The sequence below is a fragment of the Ictalurus furcatus genome, chromosome 3 (assembly GCF_023375685.1).
Source record: "Ictalurus furcatus strain D&B chromosome 3, Billie_1.0, whole genome shotgun sequence".
NCBI classification, from domain to species: domain Eukaryota; kingdom Metazoa; phylum Chordata; class Actinopteri; order Siluriformes; family Ictaluridae; genus Ictalurus; species Ictalurus furcatus.
Genome location: NC_071257.1, coordinates 30,329,218 through 30,352,153, shown reverse-complemented (window position 1 = coordinate 30,352,153; position 22,936 = coordinate 30,329,218). Strand labels below are relative to the sequence as shown.

Sequence of the window (22,936 nt, the reverse complement as noted above, 5' to 3'; positions counted from 1 at the left end):
ATGCTTCTCAAGCAAAAAAAAAAAAAAAAAGGTGGCACCAGTGGAGAAGATCAGTGACCCATCTGCCTCAGACCTCAGTAGCGAGATTCACAAGACCGGTGAGGCTTGTATTAATGGCAGTATCAAACTAGTGAAAATATAATGATTTTTCAGTCCCAGAGCTTTGCTTTGGCACTGTGCGACTGCGCTGGAATGTGCATAGAGGTGATTTTAGGTGCCGTAACGGAGAGAATGTGGCTCTGCTGAATTTCACTGGCACTGAGAGGGCAGGCCTGGCACCAGCTCGCTCTCCTCCTGTTTAAACGAAAGTGATTGTTTGTTAATATCTCAAAATTAAATTAGTGCAAATTGTAGTTATAACGTTTGGCCTGGTGTTTAATAATCCGCGGTTGAACTGTATCACGGTTCTGAGGTCTGGCAGAAGAATGTGTCCACGCCTTACTGTTAGACATTCCTCAGATCTGTTTGACATTGCTGCATGACTGTACTGACGGTTATTGGACCGTGTGTGTGTGTGTATACACGGGTTGAATTCCCGTGGCTGAAGCATGTCTGTCATCAGGCCCAGGGTTGGATAACCTGGGTTCAATTGCTTGTGGTAAATCCACTTTTCCTGTTTATTCCCATTGCCTGTGTGACTGACAGGGAATTTGTGATCTTCACAGGGAAAGCAGCAGCGTGCCAAAGGTTCCACCGAACTGTGCCTGAGAAGTCCAGGCACACAGATATATGATAACACGCAGAAGCTCTACCAGCTTTAAAATGCGCAAAAGCATGGGAGACTTCAGCTGGTCACGTGCAGTAGAGGCGTATTGTACATAGTATTTATGACGACAGATGCAAATAAGAACAGATTTATGGCCGTTATTAGTTACATTCTTGAGTTATGCAACCAATGTTTAAAAATAGGCTCTAGGGTTGTAAGGATTCATTGTCTGCCGCTCGACTAGAGGAAAATTTTAAAACTGTAAAGAGGGCCAAGCAGATTGAGCCTTGTGATTGGAGAAGCGAAAGCTTGTTCAGTTACCTAATTAGACCAATTATGTATTTAGCTTCCTTGTCGTTTTAATACGATTCCTGCTCTACAGGTGCGCATGTCGGCAGCAGCCGTGACGCATGTTGTTTATACAAGTTTCTATTTAGTAGAGTGAATTATGTAGAGTGAATATAATAATAATAATAATAACAATAATAATTATTATTAGGGCTGCAACTAACAATTATTTTCATAATAGATTAGTTGGCCGATTATTTTTCGGATTAATGGGGGGGGGGGGCAAACAATCAGTACCATTTTTTTTTTACTTTATTTAAAATAAAATCCACAAACTGAGTGTTACAAATATATACGTAAGACACTAGACGGTAGAGTACATAGTGCATAGTGTATAGTGTAAGTGTATAGTACGTCGTTTGGGGCGCAACTTTAGTATTTGCTCTTCGATGCGTGTTTTCGGAACAGAAGTAACGTAGTGAGTAAATGTGCCCCGTGCAGACTGACTAATCGATAATGAAATTCGTTGACAACAATTTTCATAATTGATTATTATCAATTTTATTGATTAGTTGTTGCAGCTCTAATATATATTACAAGTAGCGGTAGGACTTGTTACGCAGTTGGTGTTGCAGCTCTAATTATTATTATTATTATTATTATTATGTAGAGTTATGTAATACATTTCACTTAGTATTAACGTAAACTTTTACAGCTTACATTTACAGCATTTGGCAGATGCCCTTATCCAGAACGACTTGCATTTATCTTATTTATGCAGCTGAGCAGTTGAGGGTTAAGGGCCTTGTTCAAGGGCCCAACAGTGGCAGTTTGGCGGTGCTGGGATTTGAACTCACGACCTTCTGATCAGAAGTCCAACATCTTTGCGAGAGCACAGAGTTCGATTTTACTCAGGGCTTTGAAAATCATATGTTGGATGTACAAAAACAAATTGGATTATAGTAACTCAGTTCAGTGAAGTGGAACTAATGCATCATTTGAATTGAGTAAATTCAATAAGGTTTTTTTTCAGCGTACACACTATATAAAGCCTGTGGTTTTGATGTTTAGGAGTTTGCTTGGCCCTTAAATGAGCCGCGAGTGGGAATCGTATCTCTTCGTCTTACACCTAAATCTAACAAGTTTCAAAGGTCTTCACACTGGCCTCCTATAGGCAAAATGTTGCAATATTGAATCTGTATTGTTCTAAGTTTGATCTGGAGTTTTCTCATGTGATGCAATTTGCATTTTCAATCAAATGTCCCCTCCTGTCATCTTCTATTAAATCTGGGCATTTGTGTGCAAGTCATTCAAAAAGGTCATGGTTCTAGACAGTTCTGATTCGGAAGTGTGTTTGTGTTGGTTCAGATGGTGATGGAGAGTGGCGACTGGCTGGTGGGAGGAGATCTGCAGGTACTGGACCGAATCTACTGGAACGATGGCCTGGACACCTACCGCTTCACTCCCAATGAACTCAAGCAGAAGTTTAAAGAACTGAATGCAGGTAACAATTTGAGACATCGACTAGTAATATTATCTACTATACTATACTAGTAATATTATCTACTATACTAGTAATATCTACTATGTTAGTAATATTATATATTATACTAGTAATATTATCTACTGTACTATACTAGTAATATCTACTATGCTAGTAATATTATATACTATACTAGTAATATTATCTACTGTACTATACTAGTAATATTATATACTATACTATACTAATAATATTATCTACTATACTATATTAGTTTCTATAGAAAAATTTCTGGTTACAACATGTAATTATATAGCTTTGTCTGGTTTTGCTAATTTAAGGGCTTGTGCACTTGTATTGGTTACATCTGGCAATGCTGTGATGTCATTTTTGCTTAAATCGAATCTGATTGCAGCTTAATTATTAGGGAAAAGCCTCTACAGAAAAAAAACATTTCTAATTATTGTTTGAGATGGAAAAAAGGTTTGTATCATTTAATGCTTTTTAGACGGATCCGTTTGTCACTTGCAACATCCTAATTACAACGTCCCTGCATTTATGTGCACTGCTAATTTTAGCTAGTTAGCTAGCAAGATCTTTTTTGGTATTTTTCTAATTTGGAAAAAAAAAAAACGAAACCGTGTCACGAAACTGACTTCCAACAGTAAACTGTATGTAGAAGAAGAATGACTTATTCTTGATCACTGAAAGTCTTTTTCCATACCATCATGGCTGGTTGAAGATCGAAATTATTTCCAAATCACCCACATCGAATGACTAATTTAAAACATTTAGCAAACTTAGAAACATGTAGCACATGAACGTAACAGCGTTTGCAACGCCTCTCTTCCCGCAACAGATGCCGTATTTGCGTTCCAGCTGAGGAACCCAGTCCATAACGGGCACGCGTTGCTGATGCAGGATACACGCAGACGCCTGATGGACCGCGGCTATCGGCGTCCTGTGCTGCTGCTGCATCCTCTGGGCGGCTGGACCAAAGACGACGATGTGCCGCTGCCGTGGCGCATGAGGCAGCATGCCGCTGTGCTCGAGGAGGGCCTGCTCGACCCCGCCTCCACCGTGGTGGCCATCTTCCCCTCACCCATGATGTACGCCGGACCCACTGAGGTGAGAAACATGACGCACCAACATTTACTGATTTCTAGTGCTGTTTTGCTTCAGTAATAAACATTAGCATTTACGGGTGAAGTGTTCCTTTCAGAACTAAATACATTCTTTCCCATGCACTGCGCTGCTGTTCCCCCCGCCTCCAACATCATCTTGAAGTGCATAGCCTCCGAGCGGAGCCTGGATCATCACACATGATCAGTGGCATTTGATGTATGCCTCTGTGCACCACTTCTAAACACAACCAGCTTTCCCAGACCCGATTCCTCAGTGGCCCCCACACACACTTCAGTCAGCAAGAGAGAGAGAGAGAGAAAGCAAGAAACTCCCCCTGACACAAATCGTCACTGATCAAATGAACATAGTCTATCTGTTTTTAAGTGCGCTGTCCTTTAATCATTTGGCTGGGGACGTTAAGGCTTTATTAGGAGCAGACATGGATCTGGAGCTCTAAAACAGCCCACAGGAAGCGGCCATTACACTCGGCATGAGCTACGAGTCACGAGTGAGGGATCCGCCCGCTCACACAACAGCATATCTCGTCTGATACAGAGCAGTCCTGATCATTTGTCTCGGTTCAGTCTGGCAGGTGCCTCACAAGTTTGCAGTTTGTATTTCTGGCAGTGCTTCTTGCCTTCACTGTTCTTTCTCAAAGTGACTTCTGTCTTGTTTTTTGTTTTTTCTTAAAATGGAGGACACCGGATCATTTAATCAGGAATATAAAAGTGCCAACATTTACAGTTTAGTCGTAGCGTTTATGATTTTTGATTTATTTATTTTTTTCGGATAAAATTCACCTAGCATACAAGCTGGTTTTACTGAAAGGAAAAGCCCATGGGACGTGAAAGGCCCACATTTCCGTCTAGTAGTGGTTCTTTTGACTTCAGACCAAATTTTTCTGCCATTTCACAAACCTTAGTCTTGTGAGCCAACATAAACCAAGTGGGTAGAAGTGTAGTCTCTCTGGTTAAAAAAAAAAGTGGAGGAGAATTTGTTTCGCGGTTTCCTTACTGTTGCTTGTCAGACACCTTTAAAAAAAAAAATAGCTGTCTAATCCACCACAAGGGATTTTGTGGTAAAATAAATGGGTTTTTTTTCCCCCTCTCTACCTGTTAGGATTTTCTTCTTCATAATGTTGCCACCGCTACATAATGAGACCGTTTCTAAATTGTTTATAAAATGTTTATTGATGACATTTTTCTGGACCTTCTCTCCTCAGGTGCAGTGGCACTGCAGAGCCCGAATGGTAGCCGGTGCCAACTTCTATATCGTAGGCCGAGACCCAGCTGGCATGCCTCACCCAGACACAGGCAAGGACCTGTACGACCCTACTCATGGCGCCAAGGTCCTTACAATGGCACCCGGGCTCATCTCTCTGGAAATTGTGCCCTTCAGAGTGGCAGCCTACAACAAAGTCAAGAAGGCCATGGACTTTTATGAGCCCAAAAAGTAAGATTGTTCATCCTGTTTTCCTTCTTACATTCCCATTACTTTATTAAGTTTGTTTTCAGAAAACTCACCTAAAAACGTAGAGGTCATAAGTTTCCATACACCTTGCAGGATCTGCAAAATGTTAATAATAAATAAATAAGAATGTTCATAGAAATTGCATGTTGTTGTTTATTTAGTTATTAATCCCTGAATAAGTTATTTCACATAACAGATGTTTACATCTAGTCCACAAGACACAATAATAACTGCTTTTACACAGATGAACCAGTTCAAAAGTTTACACACGCTCGATTCTTAATACCGTGTGTCGTTACCTGGATGATCATCGACTGTGTTTATGTTTTGTGAGAGTTGTTCATGAGTCCCGTGTTTGTCCTGAGCAGTTAAACTGCCCACTGTTCTTCAGAAAAATCCTCCAGCTCCTGCACATTCTTTAGCTTTCTAGCATCTTCTGCATATTTAACCCCTTTCGACATCGGCTATATGATATTAAGATCCATCTTTTCACACTGAGGACAACTGAGGGACTTGTACACGACTATTACAAAAGGTGCAAACATTCACTGATGCTCAAGAAGGTAACACGATACATTTAGAGCTGGGGGGTGTAAACTTTTGAACAGGATGAAATTGGTAATATTTTGTTTAAAGTATTGTTTGCCCTTCATAAGCTACATACTTCCCAGAAGACAAAATAATAACAGCTTACACCGATAGTCACGTTTACACGTATGTAAACTTATGAGCGCAGCTGTTTCTGGAGAGTTGAGAGGTCAAAAGCCTGAAAGTTTTTGGTTCAAATGAATGAATTCTTCAAATGTACCCGTATTCCAGCTTTACCAATATTTTGTAATGAATATAGTAATCAGTCAGTCCTGATTGACATATCATGCAGTCCCGACATAAAATTAGACACCGTAAAGTGTAACACATGCTATATCTTCGGGAGATAAGGTAAGATGTACCATTATTGATCCCCCCCTGTAGGGGAAATTCAAATTGACACAGCAGCACAAGTAGGATGAGTCACATCAAAGAAAGAAAGAAAGAAGCCTGGAGATTGGTGAGGACGGTGCAGCTTGAAGTACCATGGAAATGGTTTTGGACCTCATTTCCACATGGACATTCTCACTGTGTTTGCTGGGACTACGTTTGCTACAATGGCCTTGGGACTGCAATCACCACATTCAGTTTTGCACTCCGGTCTCCTTTAGTGAACAGTGGACTTGTTCAACAAAACAGACTTCATGTAAAAACCATAATGAATTTTCTTTTACTTTCACACTATCCGTTGTTCCCCAATGAGGACGGATTCCCTTCTGAGTCTGGTTCCTCTCAAGGTTTCTTCCTCATATCATCTTAGGGAGTTTTTCCTCAACGCAGTCGCCACCGGCTCGCTCAATAGGGATAAATTCACACGCTTAAAAACTTTATCCTGTGTTTATATGTTTCTGTAAAGCTGCTTTGAGACAATGACCATTGTTAAAAGTGCTACACAAATTGAATTGAATTGAAAGAAAGACAATAATTTCCATAGATAGTATACCTATACAATAGCAATAATAGAAATGCTAAAACACATGCGTGTGTATGTACGTATGCTAGAGTTCTGTTTGTATATGTATATGTGCAATATCCTCAGTATTTATATACATGTGCAAGATCTGTGAAATTGTAATTAACTGTTGAGAGTGTGTTTCTGTGAGACTCAGTCAGTGGAGTAGGAGGTACTGGCTATTGCTGCATTGTGGAGTCTGATGGCTGATGGTACGAAAGAGCCTCCCAATCTGTTCAGGAGGCAACGAGAGCATAACTGGACGTGCTTTCTGGGTGGGGTAGATGTTTACATTGCAACTGCAGACACGAAACAAAAGAGGGCTTTAATATGACACCTTGCTCCTTTAAGTCTCTTCATCATGCCACATGGATGTAATTGTCCACTTTATGTATTTACTCCATAGGGGATATCATAAGCCGTTTCTAAAACTCTGATCTTCAACAAACCGAATTAAAAGGGATCCGTGTGCTTTCCTTTGCTGCTCGAAACTGGATCTCGCTTTTAATTCCCAGCGTAACTACCATGTGCGTTTGGCCTCTTCGTTTATGTACGGCCAGTTGTAGCGCCAAGAATAACAGGAAACTTTTCTCCGGTACTTTGAAGTCGTCTAAGAATCAGAGCTGCCACTAATTACGGTGCTCTGTAAGGGTGCTGCGGACGATGACTAACGGAAATTGTGCCGTGTAATTAATAGCGTTCTTCGCTGTTAAGCGAGCTGCCGTCTCGTGCCAGAAACCACGCTGACTGAATCGTGTCGAGGAGGATGTGTGAGAATGACGGCATGAGCACGACGATGGCGCATTATTTACCGATCAAAGTGTGCCGAAAGATGTTTCTGGCCATAATTAGTTTGATTTCGTATTGGCACAACTGTAAGAAATTAGGCGCAGCTCTAATCGTCTGTCCCGTCTGATCGTTTTGGAAACACAACAGTCGCATGTTTCGGTCTGCTCCAAGCGCTCGGGCTTTGATGCTCGATGTGCGCTGTTTGGGAATGCTAGGTCATCCTTCTCAAATGAACATGTTCTGACAAGCCATCACATGATGTTGTCCATCACAGGCTAGCATAAATACACATTTTCTCGGTCTTTCAATTACAGAACTAAAAAACCTCAGAAATGTTTGATTGGTTGTGTTTAGAAAGGCAGAGACAAGTATCTTAACAAGTACAGGGGTGCCAATTTTTACGCTTTAGCCGCAGCATTTACAGACCAGCCAACCTTCACGCATATTACGAAGGAGTTACTAGAGTGTGCAAGTACAAGTTATCACTTAGAAAATATACCCATAGAACAGTCAAACCAACCCCCACCATGGCCACAACCACGCCGTCCCTCAACCAAAAATAAGATGCGTCAGATTAGCCATTTTCTCAGGTGTTTTGAACTTTCTGATTGTAACTCACCCATGGAAGCCCCTCCCCCTCCCTCCTATCTCACGTCAGTAATGTTTTGGCCCGTGCCGTCATCTTGACCCGGTTTTCCTGCTTGAATGAGGCAGGCATGGGAGCCTCACTTTCTGTCAAGGGAAATGGCAAAGGTTTTGAGTTCATTCATGTGAATTAAAATGCATCGCTGTACCATATATAAGGCCAAAAGTTTATGGACACCTGACCATCACAATCATGTTCTCCAAACGGTTGGGTGTTTCTAAAAGTTAGAAACACACTATTGTTTAGAATGTCTTTGTATACTTTTGGCCATATAGTTTGTTTGACTTGGCTAATCTTCTGCTCTGGCATTTGGTGTATGATCCTAATGTTTTCTTTCTGTCCCCTTCTCCCCTCTGTCTGTGATTGTTTTGATGGTTAATATGTATGGTGGTGGTGTGTTTGTTTTTCTATGCACCCACGGTGGAAACGTATGTCTTTGAGGACAAATAAATTATCTATCTATCGATACATCAGTTATCTATCTAGAACAAAACTAATCAGAAAGGCCACTTCACTGAAGCGGCAAGAAGTGAAAGTTAGAAGTTGCTTGCTCCAACTTCATCAAGGTGACCTTTTCCCTGTCAACTCATGCGCCTTGGTGAGAATGCCAGGAATGCAGTCTCTTTGTCTGGTTAAAAAAATAAAAAAGTAATATTAAAGAAAATTTTTGGCACATCAGCAGCAGACTATTTTCCCTACCTCTTACTCTCTGTTTCTTTTCTGCATTTAACACACTTCTGTTAAAAGATGTGTGTGCTTTTTTTCTTCTTCTTCTTCTTTTTTAAGTAACCAAGCAGTCTAATCTTCTAAAGTGTGTACAGATTGTGAGGGATGGATCGTGAGTTTTACGCCGACACCAGATCTATCATACACTGGATGCTGCTTGACATTCCCTTCTCCCTCCTTTTCTCCCTTCCTCCATCCTCCCTCTCCTCCTTTGCTCTGTCTTCCATCCTGCACTGAGTGAGTGATTGGGGAGGGGAGCCACGAGAGCAGCGCACCATCTGAATTTCAAAGGGCCCCGCTTGGCGCCTTTGCAAATTTATGGCGTTCTGTCTGTCCCTGAAGCACAGCGACGCTGGGCCAGCCCAAATCCGAGACCAATACGGACGCTCTGCTTAATTGCCTGCGATCTCCCTTAAAGACTCCCTCAGGCCAAGCTGTTTCTCATTTTACTTTATGTTAAGTTTCTCGTCGGAGTTCGAGTTTGTTGCCTGCTACGCCGCCTCCCCCTTGTTGGTTCCGTTACTAGCAATTTTGAGTCTGCAGTTTTGATTCGAGTTCCCTTTAGCTTGTCGGTTCGAGTCCGAATCCATAAATCAGTGTATTTCACGCTCGTCGTATCATTTTGAGCAGCGTCGTTACAGATTCTGCTAAACTACCTGTGCTGCTTTGTTCCTTTTCTATTCGTTATGGCTTTGTTCTTGGTAAAGTAACTCTTTTACGCTCTGAATGAAGTAGATAGCTCTTAGCAGTTCCCTCATTCAGATGACCAAGAGCTATGCAAGTGTATCAGCTTAAGTATTTTGGAAGACTTATTCGGAAATATCCAACATGGCCTGCAGGTCGACCCTATCTCCTGCGTAATTAATTCTCAATGCGTGTGAATCTGAATGTTCATAAACATGGACGAAATGAAATAAACCCATGACCTTGTTGGACGTTTCGGAGCCAAAAAAAAAAAGCTAATTAAATAAATCTGTGACTGTCGGAGTTTACACAAGGCTGGTTCAGGTCCCAGGTTTGTGGTGGTGTGTTTTGTTTCCACTGCTTGGTGGCTCTGAAAGTTTTTGACATTTTTCAGAGCTCCTGACGACGAAGCCATGTGAAACGCTTCACTCGCGTGGACGAACGACATCCGAGCAGAGCCGCAGCAAAACGAAACCACATTTTTACAAAATTATGTGATTAGGGAGGTTGAAAAAGTACACATAAGTCCAGTACAGAAGGAGCGCACGGCACAGTCTATTTGTGTTCCTAACATGGTTTTGTAAATATAAGAATCTCTAATCTGTCGCATGCATCTTATTCACTTCCTCGGTTCAGCGCAGATGCCACAGGAGATTCTATTTACACTGGGTTCGGGTTATTTATCAGATATCCGAACCTCTGTTTATTTCTTTGTAGCATTTGTTTAAATGGAGAAAGTGTGTTTAAATAGTGTTTGCATATCTAGCTCTGTTCTTTGCTGATTTATTTATTTATTTATTTTATTTTTATTAAAGCAGTTTTAAGTCTGGTATGATTTGGTTCCAGGTGAACTTTGAGTACTTTAAATGTTATAAGTGGTATAAAGTTCCTTTTGTAGGAATCTGATGCGGTGTATTGGGGTCAGGGCTGATTCTAGGATCAGGATCAGAACAGATTTGACACTTTCCAACCTGACCTATTTTATTCCATGAATCCAGGTTCATTGCCACAGCACAGATGCTGTACAGGGCACAAACTGTGACTCTGTGACCTGATGCTTCATATATTTTTGCAGCTGAATGTTGTAAAGATGAAGCTTGATTAATAAGTGGATGCGAGTGCTATATTAGTATCAGCAAATTCCTTCACGTAAAATAGAAGTATGGAAAAAGTGTGATTAGTGCGTCCTTAATTATAATGTTCATTACTCACTGGTGTTGGAAATATTATATAGTGCAAAATTCAGTATACCAAGAGGATCGGGTAGCGTTTTACGTTAACGTGTAATGAATTTGGTGTAGTGGTGGCTTGGCGGTTAAGGCTCTGGGTTACTGATCAGAAGGTCGGGGGTTCAAGCCCCAGCACTGCCAAGCTGCCACTGTTGGGCCCTTGAGCAAGGCCCTTAACACTCTCTGCTCCAGGGGGCGCTGTATCATGGCTGACCCTGCGCTCTGACCCCAGCTTCCTAACATGCTGGGTTATGCGAAGAAAACAATTTCACTGTGCTGTAATGTATATGTGACCAATAAAGACTCGTTATTAATACAGCCATGAACGTCAGCATTAATACACCATAAGTAGCATTTAACATTAATAATAATTGTATTGTATTATATTGTATTGTTACATAAGGTGAATTCATTATGTTAATGAATATTTTTGCAGGTGTAAATTGGTAGAGTAACCACTGAAGCGGGTTTTAAGATTTACACCTGGAAAGTTTAGTATGTTATCACCATTTGAGAACATGCTGTAATTTAGTTTTTGCTTATTTTTGTGGATTAGGAACAACAACAACAAACAACATAATTGTGAGGTTTTCTGTGAGAACTTTTACAAACAATATAATTGTGAGGTTTTCTGTGAGAACTTTTATTTAGGAAAAATTTTTTAAAAAGGAAGTAGTTTCCAGTGTCATGTCAGCTCTTTGTCAGTCGGAGGTAAAGTGGTAAAATTTCCAACACAGTAAAGTCCTCATAATTGATTGTTTATTGGTAAAACCTGCATTTTTGTCTTTTTATAATTTCAAGAAAGGAAAAAACAAGAGGTCGAAGAGGCAGCCGATAACACGAGCAAACTTATTTCCTGGACGTAACTATAAATGGATAAAAAGTTATTTAATGTTAATAAATGTAACCTGCGACATGCTGTTATAGGAAAATAATCAACTTTGACGTAGGAATAGTAACTCCACTTCATGTTGAGCAGCGTCATTCCACCCCATCGTCGATTATTTTCCATGAACAGCATGACCTGTCATGTTTTATTCCTTTTTAAACGCAGGAAATCATGTTCGTTAAGGGAACCGTAACGTAAAAGCATTACCGTGGCTGATTAAGCTACAGTAGAAAGATTTAATCAGGGACCGGGACAGTTATTAATCTGTTCAATAATGAATTCATTTCCTTGTTGTCTCGTTCAGTTATCATCATCATCGCAGCCGTGCCGTTTCGTTTCTCCTCTGTGTTTCTAAATCTACTCTTCTGCTCTTGTTTCCTGCAGCCACCAGGACTACGACTTCATTTCAGGCACGCGCATGAGGAAGATGGCACGCGAGGGCGAGAACCCACCGGACGGCTTCATGGCCCCGAAAGCCTGGACTGTGCTCAAGGAGTACTATAAATCCCTGGAGAAGGCGTAAGTCATCACCTGGGTGGAGAGATGAAGGCTGACGATGGTTCTGTTACAGTCAAAAGAAAGGAAAAGATGTTGCAAGTGGGGGTTGGAAGGGGGGGGGGTTGGAAGGGTTATGTTGAAACATGGTCACGCACGGGGACCACTCAAACCTGTCCAGCTTTGCATAGGGAAGTGGTGTATTGAATATTACCTTATTGCTTACAATACACATTACTGGTTCTTTAAGTTACTGTCTGCTTTTGCTTTAGTTTTTTTTTTTTTTAGTTATTTTAATGTTCTTGGATGGATTCATGTCTTTTTACGCCTAAATTATTGACTCCAGAGTGAAAAATGTCGCATTTCAAAAGCATTATTAAACGGTTTCATGTGAAGAGCTTTGTCAAAGGAAGGAAAAAAAAAAAAAAAAATGGTTCACTAATATTAAGCTGTTATACAGTTGAAGAATTGATCATCGAAGTATAAATGTTTTGCTACAGATGATCTGAATCATCCTGATTTTCACAACTACTTTCACTTCAACATCTTACTGTAACAAAACACATTTTGTAATAATGGTGTCACGATTTAAGGCTGAATCGCAGATTTCCCCTGTCTGAGCCTGTCAAGATGTAAAGATGAAAAACTAAAGAATGATACGGTACGTCTTAGACTTAATCAGCCATTTTGCCTTAATATAATACTGTTTATCTGAGGTAGGGATGCATCGATTCCAAGGCGTAGACCCTCATCTCAGTGCTCAGCGTTCACAGAAATGATGTGCTGTCGAGCATTTTTCTACATGCTTGCTTCAGTGGTTCCACACTCGCGAATACTTCTGCATGCGCGCAAAAAAAAAGTTCATGGCACCCATTTTGAATGACCGTACTCACTAATACTGCTCTGTGCGATCAGCCATCTTTGCACTCTGTATTAAAGATACTGTTTAAACACTGTAAGATGATTTATCTTCCCTGTTCCAAGTTAGGTGTATTGTTGGAAGCTGCTACAGATGTATAGTTCTTCCTCTTGCTATTTTCACATCACACAGTTTGCAGTCTGCTTTGCTTTGATTGCCGTAATTAATCCAGAAATACCGTTCCTGTCATCTGTTCATTAGCGTGACAACATACACTAGGATTACGTCACGTAGTATCAGTGTCAGATGTTGGCATCAGAGAATTTAAAAGTAAACGAGAACAGTATCAGGTAGATGGAGAGTTATCCAATAGCAGTATCGGTAACGATGCATCCCTAATCAGAGGTAGTTGAACAAATGAGGTCAAAACGGTTTCCCGAACAGGTCCTCTGCCAGTGTTACTTTCTTTAGGTTGTTTGTCACATGACCTCATCAGAGTGCAGATGTGGTTTGGTCATCTGCAGCCTAACTGGATGTTCTTTAGCGATTATGCAGTATATAGCTAAAAGTTTGTGGACACCTGACCAGATGTGCTTGTTGAACATCCCACTCCAGATTTGATGTAATAACCTCCACTTTTCTTGGAAGGCTTTCCACTAGATTTCGGAACGTTGCCGTGGGGATTTGTGCTCATTCCAGAGCATTAGTGAAGTCATGCGAGAAGGTTCCAGGTCATCCTAAAGGTGTTCAGTGAGGTTGAGGGTTCAAATCAGGGCTCTGTGCAGGCCACTCAAGTTCTTCCACTCCAACTTTGGCAAACCATGTCTTCATGGAGATCAATTTGTCTACAGCAACATCTGGAAGAGGCCCAAACCTGTTCCCATGACAAAGACATTTCATACAATTGTGTGCTTCTAACTTTGTAGCAACAGTTTGGCGAAGAACCACATATGGGTGTGTGGCCGTCAGGTGTCCACATACTTTTGGCCATATAGTGTATCTCTGATATATTTATATACTTATGATATTGAAAATAAGTAGTTTTTCTATGTGGTCCAAACTTAATATGGTCAAGCTATGGAATAATGTATTTTAATGATGTAAGGTTGATTATGTGATTGAAATGCCTTTAACAAAATCTAGGTCATTCATGGTTTCTTTTAGCTTGTTCAAAGCCTATTAATATGTGCACAGACACTCCACACACACACACACACACACACACACACACACACACACACACACACACACACACACACACACACACACCCTAGTTGTTTTACCTGACTAAGATGGGTGGTTTCTATAAATGTTTCTGATTGTCATTGTTTTAGCCTGTAGTTGGAACTTTGTATTGTTTTTATTATTATTGTTGTTTTTATTAGTCACTCCATTATGTATGTGGATTACTCATTAGTTTCTAATCTGTTGTTTTGACCTTTCTTACTTCTTCAGCACTGTCTTTTATTACTACATCATCTCCAATAAACCATTCCAAGCAAACCGACCAAGTCAGACGTAATAATTGCTATTCTATGAGCGGTCTTAATTTTATTCCTGCCAAGACACCCAAGCCAAAAAGGATGTGATTGTCAAGTGAAAATGATTTATTTTTTTCTCTCTCCCTCATTCAAACAGTGATTTATTATTGTAAACGTGCTCCTATTCGGTTTGAGTGACGGTTAACGTGTGCACCGCTGTGAAAACCGCTTCGCCCATGTGACGATTTTTTTTTCTTTTTCTCTTTCCAATCTTGTGTTCGACAGCCGTCGAAGCGCAGCTCTGGCACTTTATATTGGACAGAGACGACTTTGCTGCACATCCACACACACACACATTTTGAAGCAGATGGTTCCCAGATGCACTCGGCACCCTTGTGAAAGTGAAAGGCATTGAGATCATTCCCTGCCCTTTCGCGAGTCGCCTCGCCTTTCTTTTGAATATCGCTCTGCGATGTAATGTCCAAACCCAGCAGCAGTGCCCCCCCCCCCCTTTCCTCAATTAGATCTCTTTCAGTCCTAAATTGCAATCAAACATTTGCCCTGGAATCACTTCCAAAAACACAGCAGGAATATAAAGAAATGCTTAGAAGTTTATATTATCTAGTACTAAACCTAGGATTTGTTTTTTCCTCTTCTTTATGGATTCATACCTTGGATCTTGGATGAAAAACATTCACGGGACATCAAGTTCAGTACCAGTGTCTGTCTTTGATCAGGTCTTCTGTATCTCTAGGCATTTAAATAAGGCAGTAAATTTTTAAGTGACTGCGTCTACAGGGAGTCTTGAAATGAAGCGGGACAAGCTTATGCTGAAGCAATTCACTATAAAGCAAATCCATCTAGTGCTTGTCATGCTTGATCATTCCTGATGCGGTGCACATTTTCGAAGTCTTATGCTTGCCTGGTTAATAGTCACAGCTTTATTGACCCTGAAATGCATTCAGATTTATTTGTATGATCTGTTTTGTTCTATTCCACTCCTTTCGTGTCAGGCTTAGTCATATCATTCTGTTCTCATCTCATCTCTGCTCTGAAAATAAAAATAAAAATAACCGTTAGGTGGCGTCGACATGGTAGTGTTGATATTTCCTGTTCTGATATTGATTGTCAGATGTTTTTTGTTTTTTTTAATGATAGCGATGATTTAATGGCTGTGCAAATAGTTGGATTGAAGATAACAGACATATATTTCGGTGCTGTAGGTCATATTCAAAGCACCAGGTCTTTTGGAATGAAATTTTGTTATTTGCTGAGATGTTAGAGGAACTCTGATCAGAACAATGCTTCTTATTCAAATGAACCGTTATCTTGCATTCTCATCAACATTAACTTATGGAGACAGTGGCAGCTGTAACTTGTACGGGTCCCTATATGAAAGTTTAGATTTACTGAATGAATCCAGTGCAACTTACAGTTGAGCTGCACAGATGAAGGTGATAAGCTTAAAACAGTAGCAGCTTAGTGGTCCTGGGTTTTGAACTCATCCTTCTGCTTAGTAGGCCAAGGTCTTAACCACTGAGCCACCATCGATTTTACTGTTAGCATGCCTGTGCCAGCCTAGACGGTTGCCACATGTTCATCCGTAACTGTATTAGTCGGATCTATTCTAGTTGAGTATAGGACAAATGATCACCATTTGGAAGCGGATTCCTGGGCAAAGTGTTGGATCGAACTTTGGTACTGAAGTTAGTCATCTTGATCTAACTCCAGGACAATAGCATCAGAAATGGAGGAGAAGATTTGAGGATGATGTCTTGCACCCAACCCCCCAACAACATCTTTATGCAGAGTTTGTGTTTTTTTTTTTTTTTTTGCTTCTTCTGCCTGTCTGTACATGAAAGGGATTACACTGATTCACTTGAGACTTGGGATTTTGAAGTGTGTTCACCCTTATGGGGCAAAAAGGCCAATTCTGTACACAAGAAGTGAGAAGTGAGATGCCCTCCACTTTAAAAATGTCACATTGTGTAGGTGTTCTCCATGTTAAATAAGAATTGTCAGCATGTCTCCATTATGCAGCCACGACATGGACCATAAACCCTGTGTGGTATATTGAATGACCTCATCTGCCTCTGCGATGGGTTGAGTTTGAAAGTGCATGACCTGCTTGATCTGCTTTTAACTCCTAGTCCCCCCATCTGGTTTCACTTTTATTCAAAGCCTTCCATTAAAATACAGCTCTTGTCTGTAAAAAGACAATACAGCAGTGTCCATCAGATTATATGCAGAGCAGAGTCAAAGCTTTGAAAGAAGACAGAGTGACCTGTCATCCTTTCTCGGGTCGTAAATGAAGCCCATACTGCTTTGGCGACTTGGTTATTGCAAAGTGCTGTGTAAGCTGGGATATTGTGATTCCCTGGTTCAATGGTTGCTCGACTGTTCCATGCAGTGTTTTTTTTTTTTTTTCTTTTCTTTTCATCTTTTTCTCTTTTTGTAAGGATTTGCCCCATTGCATCTGCACCAAAACAAGCGACACTTGAGACCGACCTCCCAAATTGTCATAATCCCCAACAAGTACAGTCCTTGTCTTTAATCTGTCACTTTTGTAGGTGTTGCATATCAGACAGAGATGCGACTCCAGTGAGAGAGACAGGGGCCTGATATAAAGGGATCACACGGATATAAGGGTATCATACATCAAATACAGCAGCTAGGCCTGCTCACATCAAAGAGTCACATCTGGTTTGTGACAAGCCTGGGACCCAAGACGCCAGGTTCTTCTTGCGCCCGAGGGTTGGAGGAACTGACAGTTACCCTTTTCTCCCCCTCCTGGTTTGGTCCTTAAGGGTGTAGTTGCTCACCTTCTGAGCTGCATCACATGGTGCCAGTATTCCTGCACAATGCCACCTACCTGGATGATACAAGGGCCCTTTTGTTGATGGGTGCTAAGTTTGTGTGAGGTTCCAGCCTCACACAAATGTGTGATGCTTCTGGGGATGTTCTACCCTGTAGAGTTGAGTTGCAATCTTTACTTCTGTCACTTTTGACAGTCTTAATGGCCTTGATTAACTGGATCAGGTGTATGTTAGGCCTGAAAGTTGGCATGGTGGTAAAACTCCAGAAGCACAATTAGGTGATTGTGTGCTAGACTCGCCAAGTCTTGGTCACAGAATCTTACATAATCATTGCTGGAGGGATGTGTCTTGCCTTTTTATGCATCACCTCATGGATTGTTTTTGCTTCGATGGCACAGGTAGTGTTTCACTTGCAGGTTTGAACACATCATCTGAGGGTACGTTAATTAATTCATCGTTAATGTATTGTTAATAATCAGGAGTAGTTATACTTGAGCTTTTCAAGCAGCTCAAATCTGTTATGTTTATGCCATCAGACTGCAAAGGACCATTGTGTTTCAGTGATTAAGATTCTCTGACAGTTGCATTGAAGTTTTAGCGCCTCAAGGTCCTGACTTCAAATTTACCGACTGCCAGGGAAATACTATTGAGCAACACCCTTAACGGTTCAGCTCAGAGGATTGGATTCAATCAGTTGTAAGGTCATTTTAGATTAAAGTCAACTAAGTCATAAGTCAATTAATGTCAACTAAGTCATAAGCTCCACCTTTCTAAACAACAACTGATCAAACCATAGGCTGTAGCATTTATGACAGACGAGTGTGTGGGTGGCATGGAGAGCGTCATGAGGGACGATGATGGGTAGCGATTAACTGTCGAGCCCCATCTATATGATGTCATGATTTGGTGTGTTAAGGCACTATGATGCAGCCCAGGAGTTCTTGGTTCCTAAAAGGCTTCTAATTGGACCCTTATGTAAAAGGGACATTTCTGCTGCAGAGTTCCACATAGAACCTTTCAGATCAACAAGCCAAAAAATACAATATTTTTTTTAGATATAATATTTCAATTAGTTTATGATGCACACAGTTTGTACATAGCCTGTGTGTGAAAAAGACACAGCAGGTGCACAGGAGGTATTTGAAGATATCAAGATGCATTGGGGCAACACAGTGGTGCAGCGGGTAGTGGTGGACTCTGGTTCAAATCTGAGCTCGGGTTACTGTCTGTCCCAATTGTCCCATATTCTGCATGGGTTTTCTCCAGGTTATTGAGCTCCGAGAAACATGTTAGTGGGTGGAATGGCTATAAATGTATACACGATGCCCTGCGATGGACTGATGTCCCATCCCGGGTGTATCCTGCCTCACTCTCAATGTCCCTGCGACAGGCTCTGGATCCACTGTAATCCTGACCAGAATAAAATGGTTACTGGCGACAGGAAGCCTAATGTCCTCATTTGCAGCTTGCTAGCGAATGACTCTTGGTCTGTTACCAGTCTATGTTGGATAAATATGAATAAATGTCAATGTAAAGCCTGTATGAAAAGGTACACATAAGGTACTGCTATACGTACATTACAATGCAGTAGCCAAAATAACGTAGGAAGGAATGCTTCTCTTATAAGAGGCCACCAGCTGATTTCTTATGTATACACGTCACATGATGAAAGCTGTCAGCACTCTCTGAGATAAATATCAACACATGTCAAGACAAATGTGTTCTAGCACTGACGCTATAAGCCGGTTTGAAAGATGAAGCACACTGACCCATTGACGTATTCAAATTTGGCAACTCGCACGCTGTGAATCGTACGTCAGGGTTGGCAAACACACCTTTTATCTTGTTATCCCGGAAATGGGAAAGAGCGATGCTATCTGCAGGCCTGTGGAGAAGCAATACGCACTAATCTCGTAGTTTATTTGCTTTCGGCCAACGAATGTAGACCACCCTCGAGGAGAGGCTCTCAACATAAACACCCAGACACACACAGGCTTAGAATGACCATATCATGCTGTGGTGAACGCATAAACACTAATGCACAATTAGCTGGTTAGTAAGTGTGCTATTGGCAGACCTGGTGTTTATATAGTGCAGAAGCCAAAGGAAATATTCCGTAAGGCGTTCTTCGGATATATCGTTACCTATTAAATGGGTATAACGAGTCTGTCAGCACTGAAACCCAAAGCCTTGCTTTAAACGTTTTTATTGGGCTTCATTTTTGCAAGTCAATGTTGCCTCTTAATCTGCCTGGTAAGTTTACAAGCCCTTTGCTATGGTGAACTTCTGAAGAAATTGAGATTCCTGTGATGTTCTCCACATGCCGGGGTTCGCACTTTATTTTGTGTTCGTTTGTTTGTTTGTTTTAAATAGCATTCTAGTCTATCTAGCCTAGCTAAAGTAAAGTAGCTTGCCAAGCGGTTTGGTTTAAAGAAATATTCTTTTTTGTTTAAACCTAATCTCTGTTTATAGTGTCTGTATACACTCACCATCCACTTTAAAAGGAACACCTGCTTATTTACTGTATGCAGTTATCCAATCAGCCAATCATCTGACAGCAGCACAATCCATAACATCAGTTCGTGTTCACATCGGACATCAGAACGGGGAAAAAGTGTGATCTCTCTGACTTTGATCATGGCATGGTTGTTGGTAGCAGATGGGCTGGTTTGAGTTTACACAAAATGGTGCGAAAAACAAACCACAACAACACTGAGTGAGTGACAATTCTGTAGGTTGTAATGTCTTGTTGATGGGAAAGATCAAAGGAGAATGACCAGACTGTGGTGAGCAGAAAAGCATCTCAGAATGAATAACACATCGGTCTTTAAGGTGGATTAGCTACAACAGCAAAATACCACATCGGGTTTCACTCCTATCAGCCCAAAACAGGAATCTGAGGCTATCATGGGCACGGACTCACCAAAACTGGACAGTTGAAGGCTGCAAAACCAAGATTTTTTTTTTTGTTCTCACCATTTGTTCTCAACTGTCCAGTTTTGATGAACCTGTCTGCTAGTAAATGTTTTAGGATGACAACAGCATGAAGGAATTTAACCCATACTGTTCATATGTTGTTTTATCCAGCCTATATATACACAACCCCGGAGCAATACCCAGCTGTCCCACCGTGCCACACAGTATAAAAATTATGCGTGTATATATACTCAGTATAAAAAGAAATGTCCCTTTTTCAGGAGACCGTATTTAAAAGATAATTGTGTAAAATCCAAACGAGCTTTACAGAGTTTTATTGGAAAGGGTTCAAGCAATGTTTTCCATGCTTGTTCAGTGAACTATAAACAATTATTGCACATGCACCTGTGGAACAGTCCTTAAGACACGAACAGTTTACAGGCGGCAGGCAATTAAGGTCACAGTTACAATAACTTAGGACACTAAAGAGACCTTTCTACTGACTCTGAAAAACACCAGAAGAAAGATATCTAGGGTTCCTGCTCACCTGCGTGAACATGCCATAGACCTGCTGCAGGGACGCATGAGGACTGCAGATGTGTTCAGAGCAATAAACTGCAATGTCTGTAATGTAAGACAGCTAAGACAGTGCTACAGGGTGACAGGAAGGACAGCTGATCGTCCTTGCAGTGAAAAATGACATGTAGCCATGTGTCCCCCTGGACGTGATCGAGAACTTGGTGGAAGAGTGGAGTAACATCTGCCAACAAGATCTGACCAATCTGGTGCAGTCCATGAGGATGAGATGCACTGTAGTACTTAAAGCAGCTGGAGGCCACCAGATACTCACTGTTACTTTTAATATTGACCCCCTTTATTCAGGGACTCATTATTCCATTTCTGTTCGTCAAATGTCTGTGAAACTTGTTCAGTTTATGTCTCAGTTGATGAATAGTTTTATATTAATGCAAAAATGTACACATGGTAAGAAATTTGCTGGAAATAAAAGCAGTTGAATGTGAGAGGACGCTTCTTTTTCTGCTGATTATACTTTATATTGAGTATGTTGAGCTTCAATCGAGTAAACAGTAAAACTGCTAGTAAGAAACTAAAACAAATCATAACTTGCTTTTGTGTTTAAAACCACATAAACTCACTTGAGTACACTGTCGTGTCAGTTTGGCTGGAATTGGCGTGTTTTCCTGGCGTCTTAGAGAACCTGCTACATGTCTGTCTCTGCAGGTAAAATCCCAGAGTTCATTTTTTTCCCCTCCAAATCAGAAATGTGGTCCATTACTTTTTTTTTTTGATCATAGAATTTTTATTGGAAATTTGCATTTTACACATTTTAACACCACACCCAACAACCCCAACAAAACAACCACAGCCAAAACCAAAAGAAAGGGGGAAACAAAAGACGATAACAAACAAACATTCAAAGAAAAACACACACAAAAAAAGAGGTAAGATGATTAGTGTTTACCGTCTACCTCTCCTCAATCCACCTCCAGGGTGCGTACATCATTGGAGTAGGTAATAAATTGTTGCTATTTTCCAAAAAATGAGTCACCCCCGCCTCTGATGTTGTACTTGATTTTTTCAAATTTTAAAAAGAACATTAAGTCTTTAAGCCAGACTGATATAGAGGGGGTTGTGGAGAGGTCCAAGACAACAATATTCTGCGTTGAGCAAGTAACGATGCAAAGGCCACAACACTAGCTTGTTTTTGGTTCAGAGGCTGACGCTGAGATGAAACACCAAAGATGGCAATTAAAGGACAGACATCCAATTTGATTTTAAGAAAGTCGGACATAGTTTCAAAGAAAGAGTTCCAAAAGTTCTGCCGTTTGGGACTGAGTGCAAACATATGACTGAGGTTACAGGGCGAAAGTTTGCATTTTTCACACATGTCGGGAACATTGGGATATATTTTAGACAGTTTACTCCTAGAGAGAGGTGAGCTCTATGGACCACTTTAAATTGTATGAAACTAAGTCTAGCACAGGACGTGGTGGTACGTATGTTATCTAACGCTCTGCCCCAGTAATCATCCTCAAGCTCCAGGCCCAATTCCTCTTCCCAAGCACTAATGGTTTTGATATTGTAAGAATCGTCCTGTGACCAGATCGTTGCATATATCAGTGAGATAATGCCACCCTTATAAGGATTCAGCTTGAACACCTCTTCCCATGTAGACTTTGTAGGTAAGGAGGGAAAACCAGCGAATAGGGAGGAGACACGTTGCCTAATTTGAAAGAAACGGAATAGGTGAGACTATGAGGACAACTCAGAAAAGTTTGCAAACACATTATTAATGAAAAGATCCTCAAAGCATTTCAGACCCTTCTTTTCCCACAAAGAGAATGTGGAATCTGTAAAGGAGGGGGGGGGAAGAGGTGGTTATTACATATTGGTGCCATGGTTGAGGCCGAGATAGATTTAAAATGACTTTGAAACTGATAGAAAATTTTTAGAGAGGTACATACTGAAATATGGTCTATTACTTAACATGGTCCATTAATTAACAAAATACAAAGATTACTCTTTAACATTGAATTTTTTTTTTGAGGGGGGAATTATACACAGTGGTGCTTGAAAGTTTGTGAACCCTTTAGAATTTTCTATATATCCTCATAAATATTAGCTCAAACATCATAACATTTTCACACAAGTCCTGAAAGTAGATAGAGAGAATCCAGTTAAACAAATGAGATACAAATAATATACTTTATTCATTTATTTATCCTTTATTCATTCATTCATTTATTGAGGATCCAATATTACAAATCTGTCA

The 22,936-nt window shown here is 40.7% G+C and overlaps 1 protein-coding gene across 4 annotated transcripts in view; it reads left to right on the top strand.

Annotated features, from left to right (window-relative positions):
• The window catches only part of papss1 (3'-phosphoadenosine 5'-phosphosulfate synthase 1), a 37,546-nt gene extending 23,114 nt beyond the window's left edge, over positions 1-14,432 (top strand). For all 4 annotated transcript variants that reach the window (XM_053621990.1, XM_053621988.1, XM_053621987.1 and 1 more), the window contains 4 exons: positions 2,363-2,498; positions 3,337-3,605; positions 4,825-5,054; positions 11,960-14,432. In XM_053621990.1, the coding sequence (XP_053477965.1) occupies positions 2,363-2,498; positions 3,337-3,605; positions 4,825-5,054; positions 11,960-12,098 (774 nt within the window). In that variant the 3' untranslated portion in view covers positions 12,099-14,432. The remainder of the gene's footprint in view (positions 1-2,362; positions 2,499-3,336; positions 3,606-4,824; positions 5,055-11,959) is intronic.
• The last annotated feature ends 8,504 nt before the right edge of the window (positions 14,433-22,936 follow it).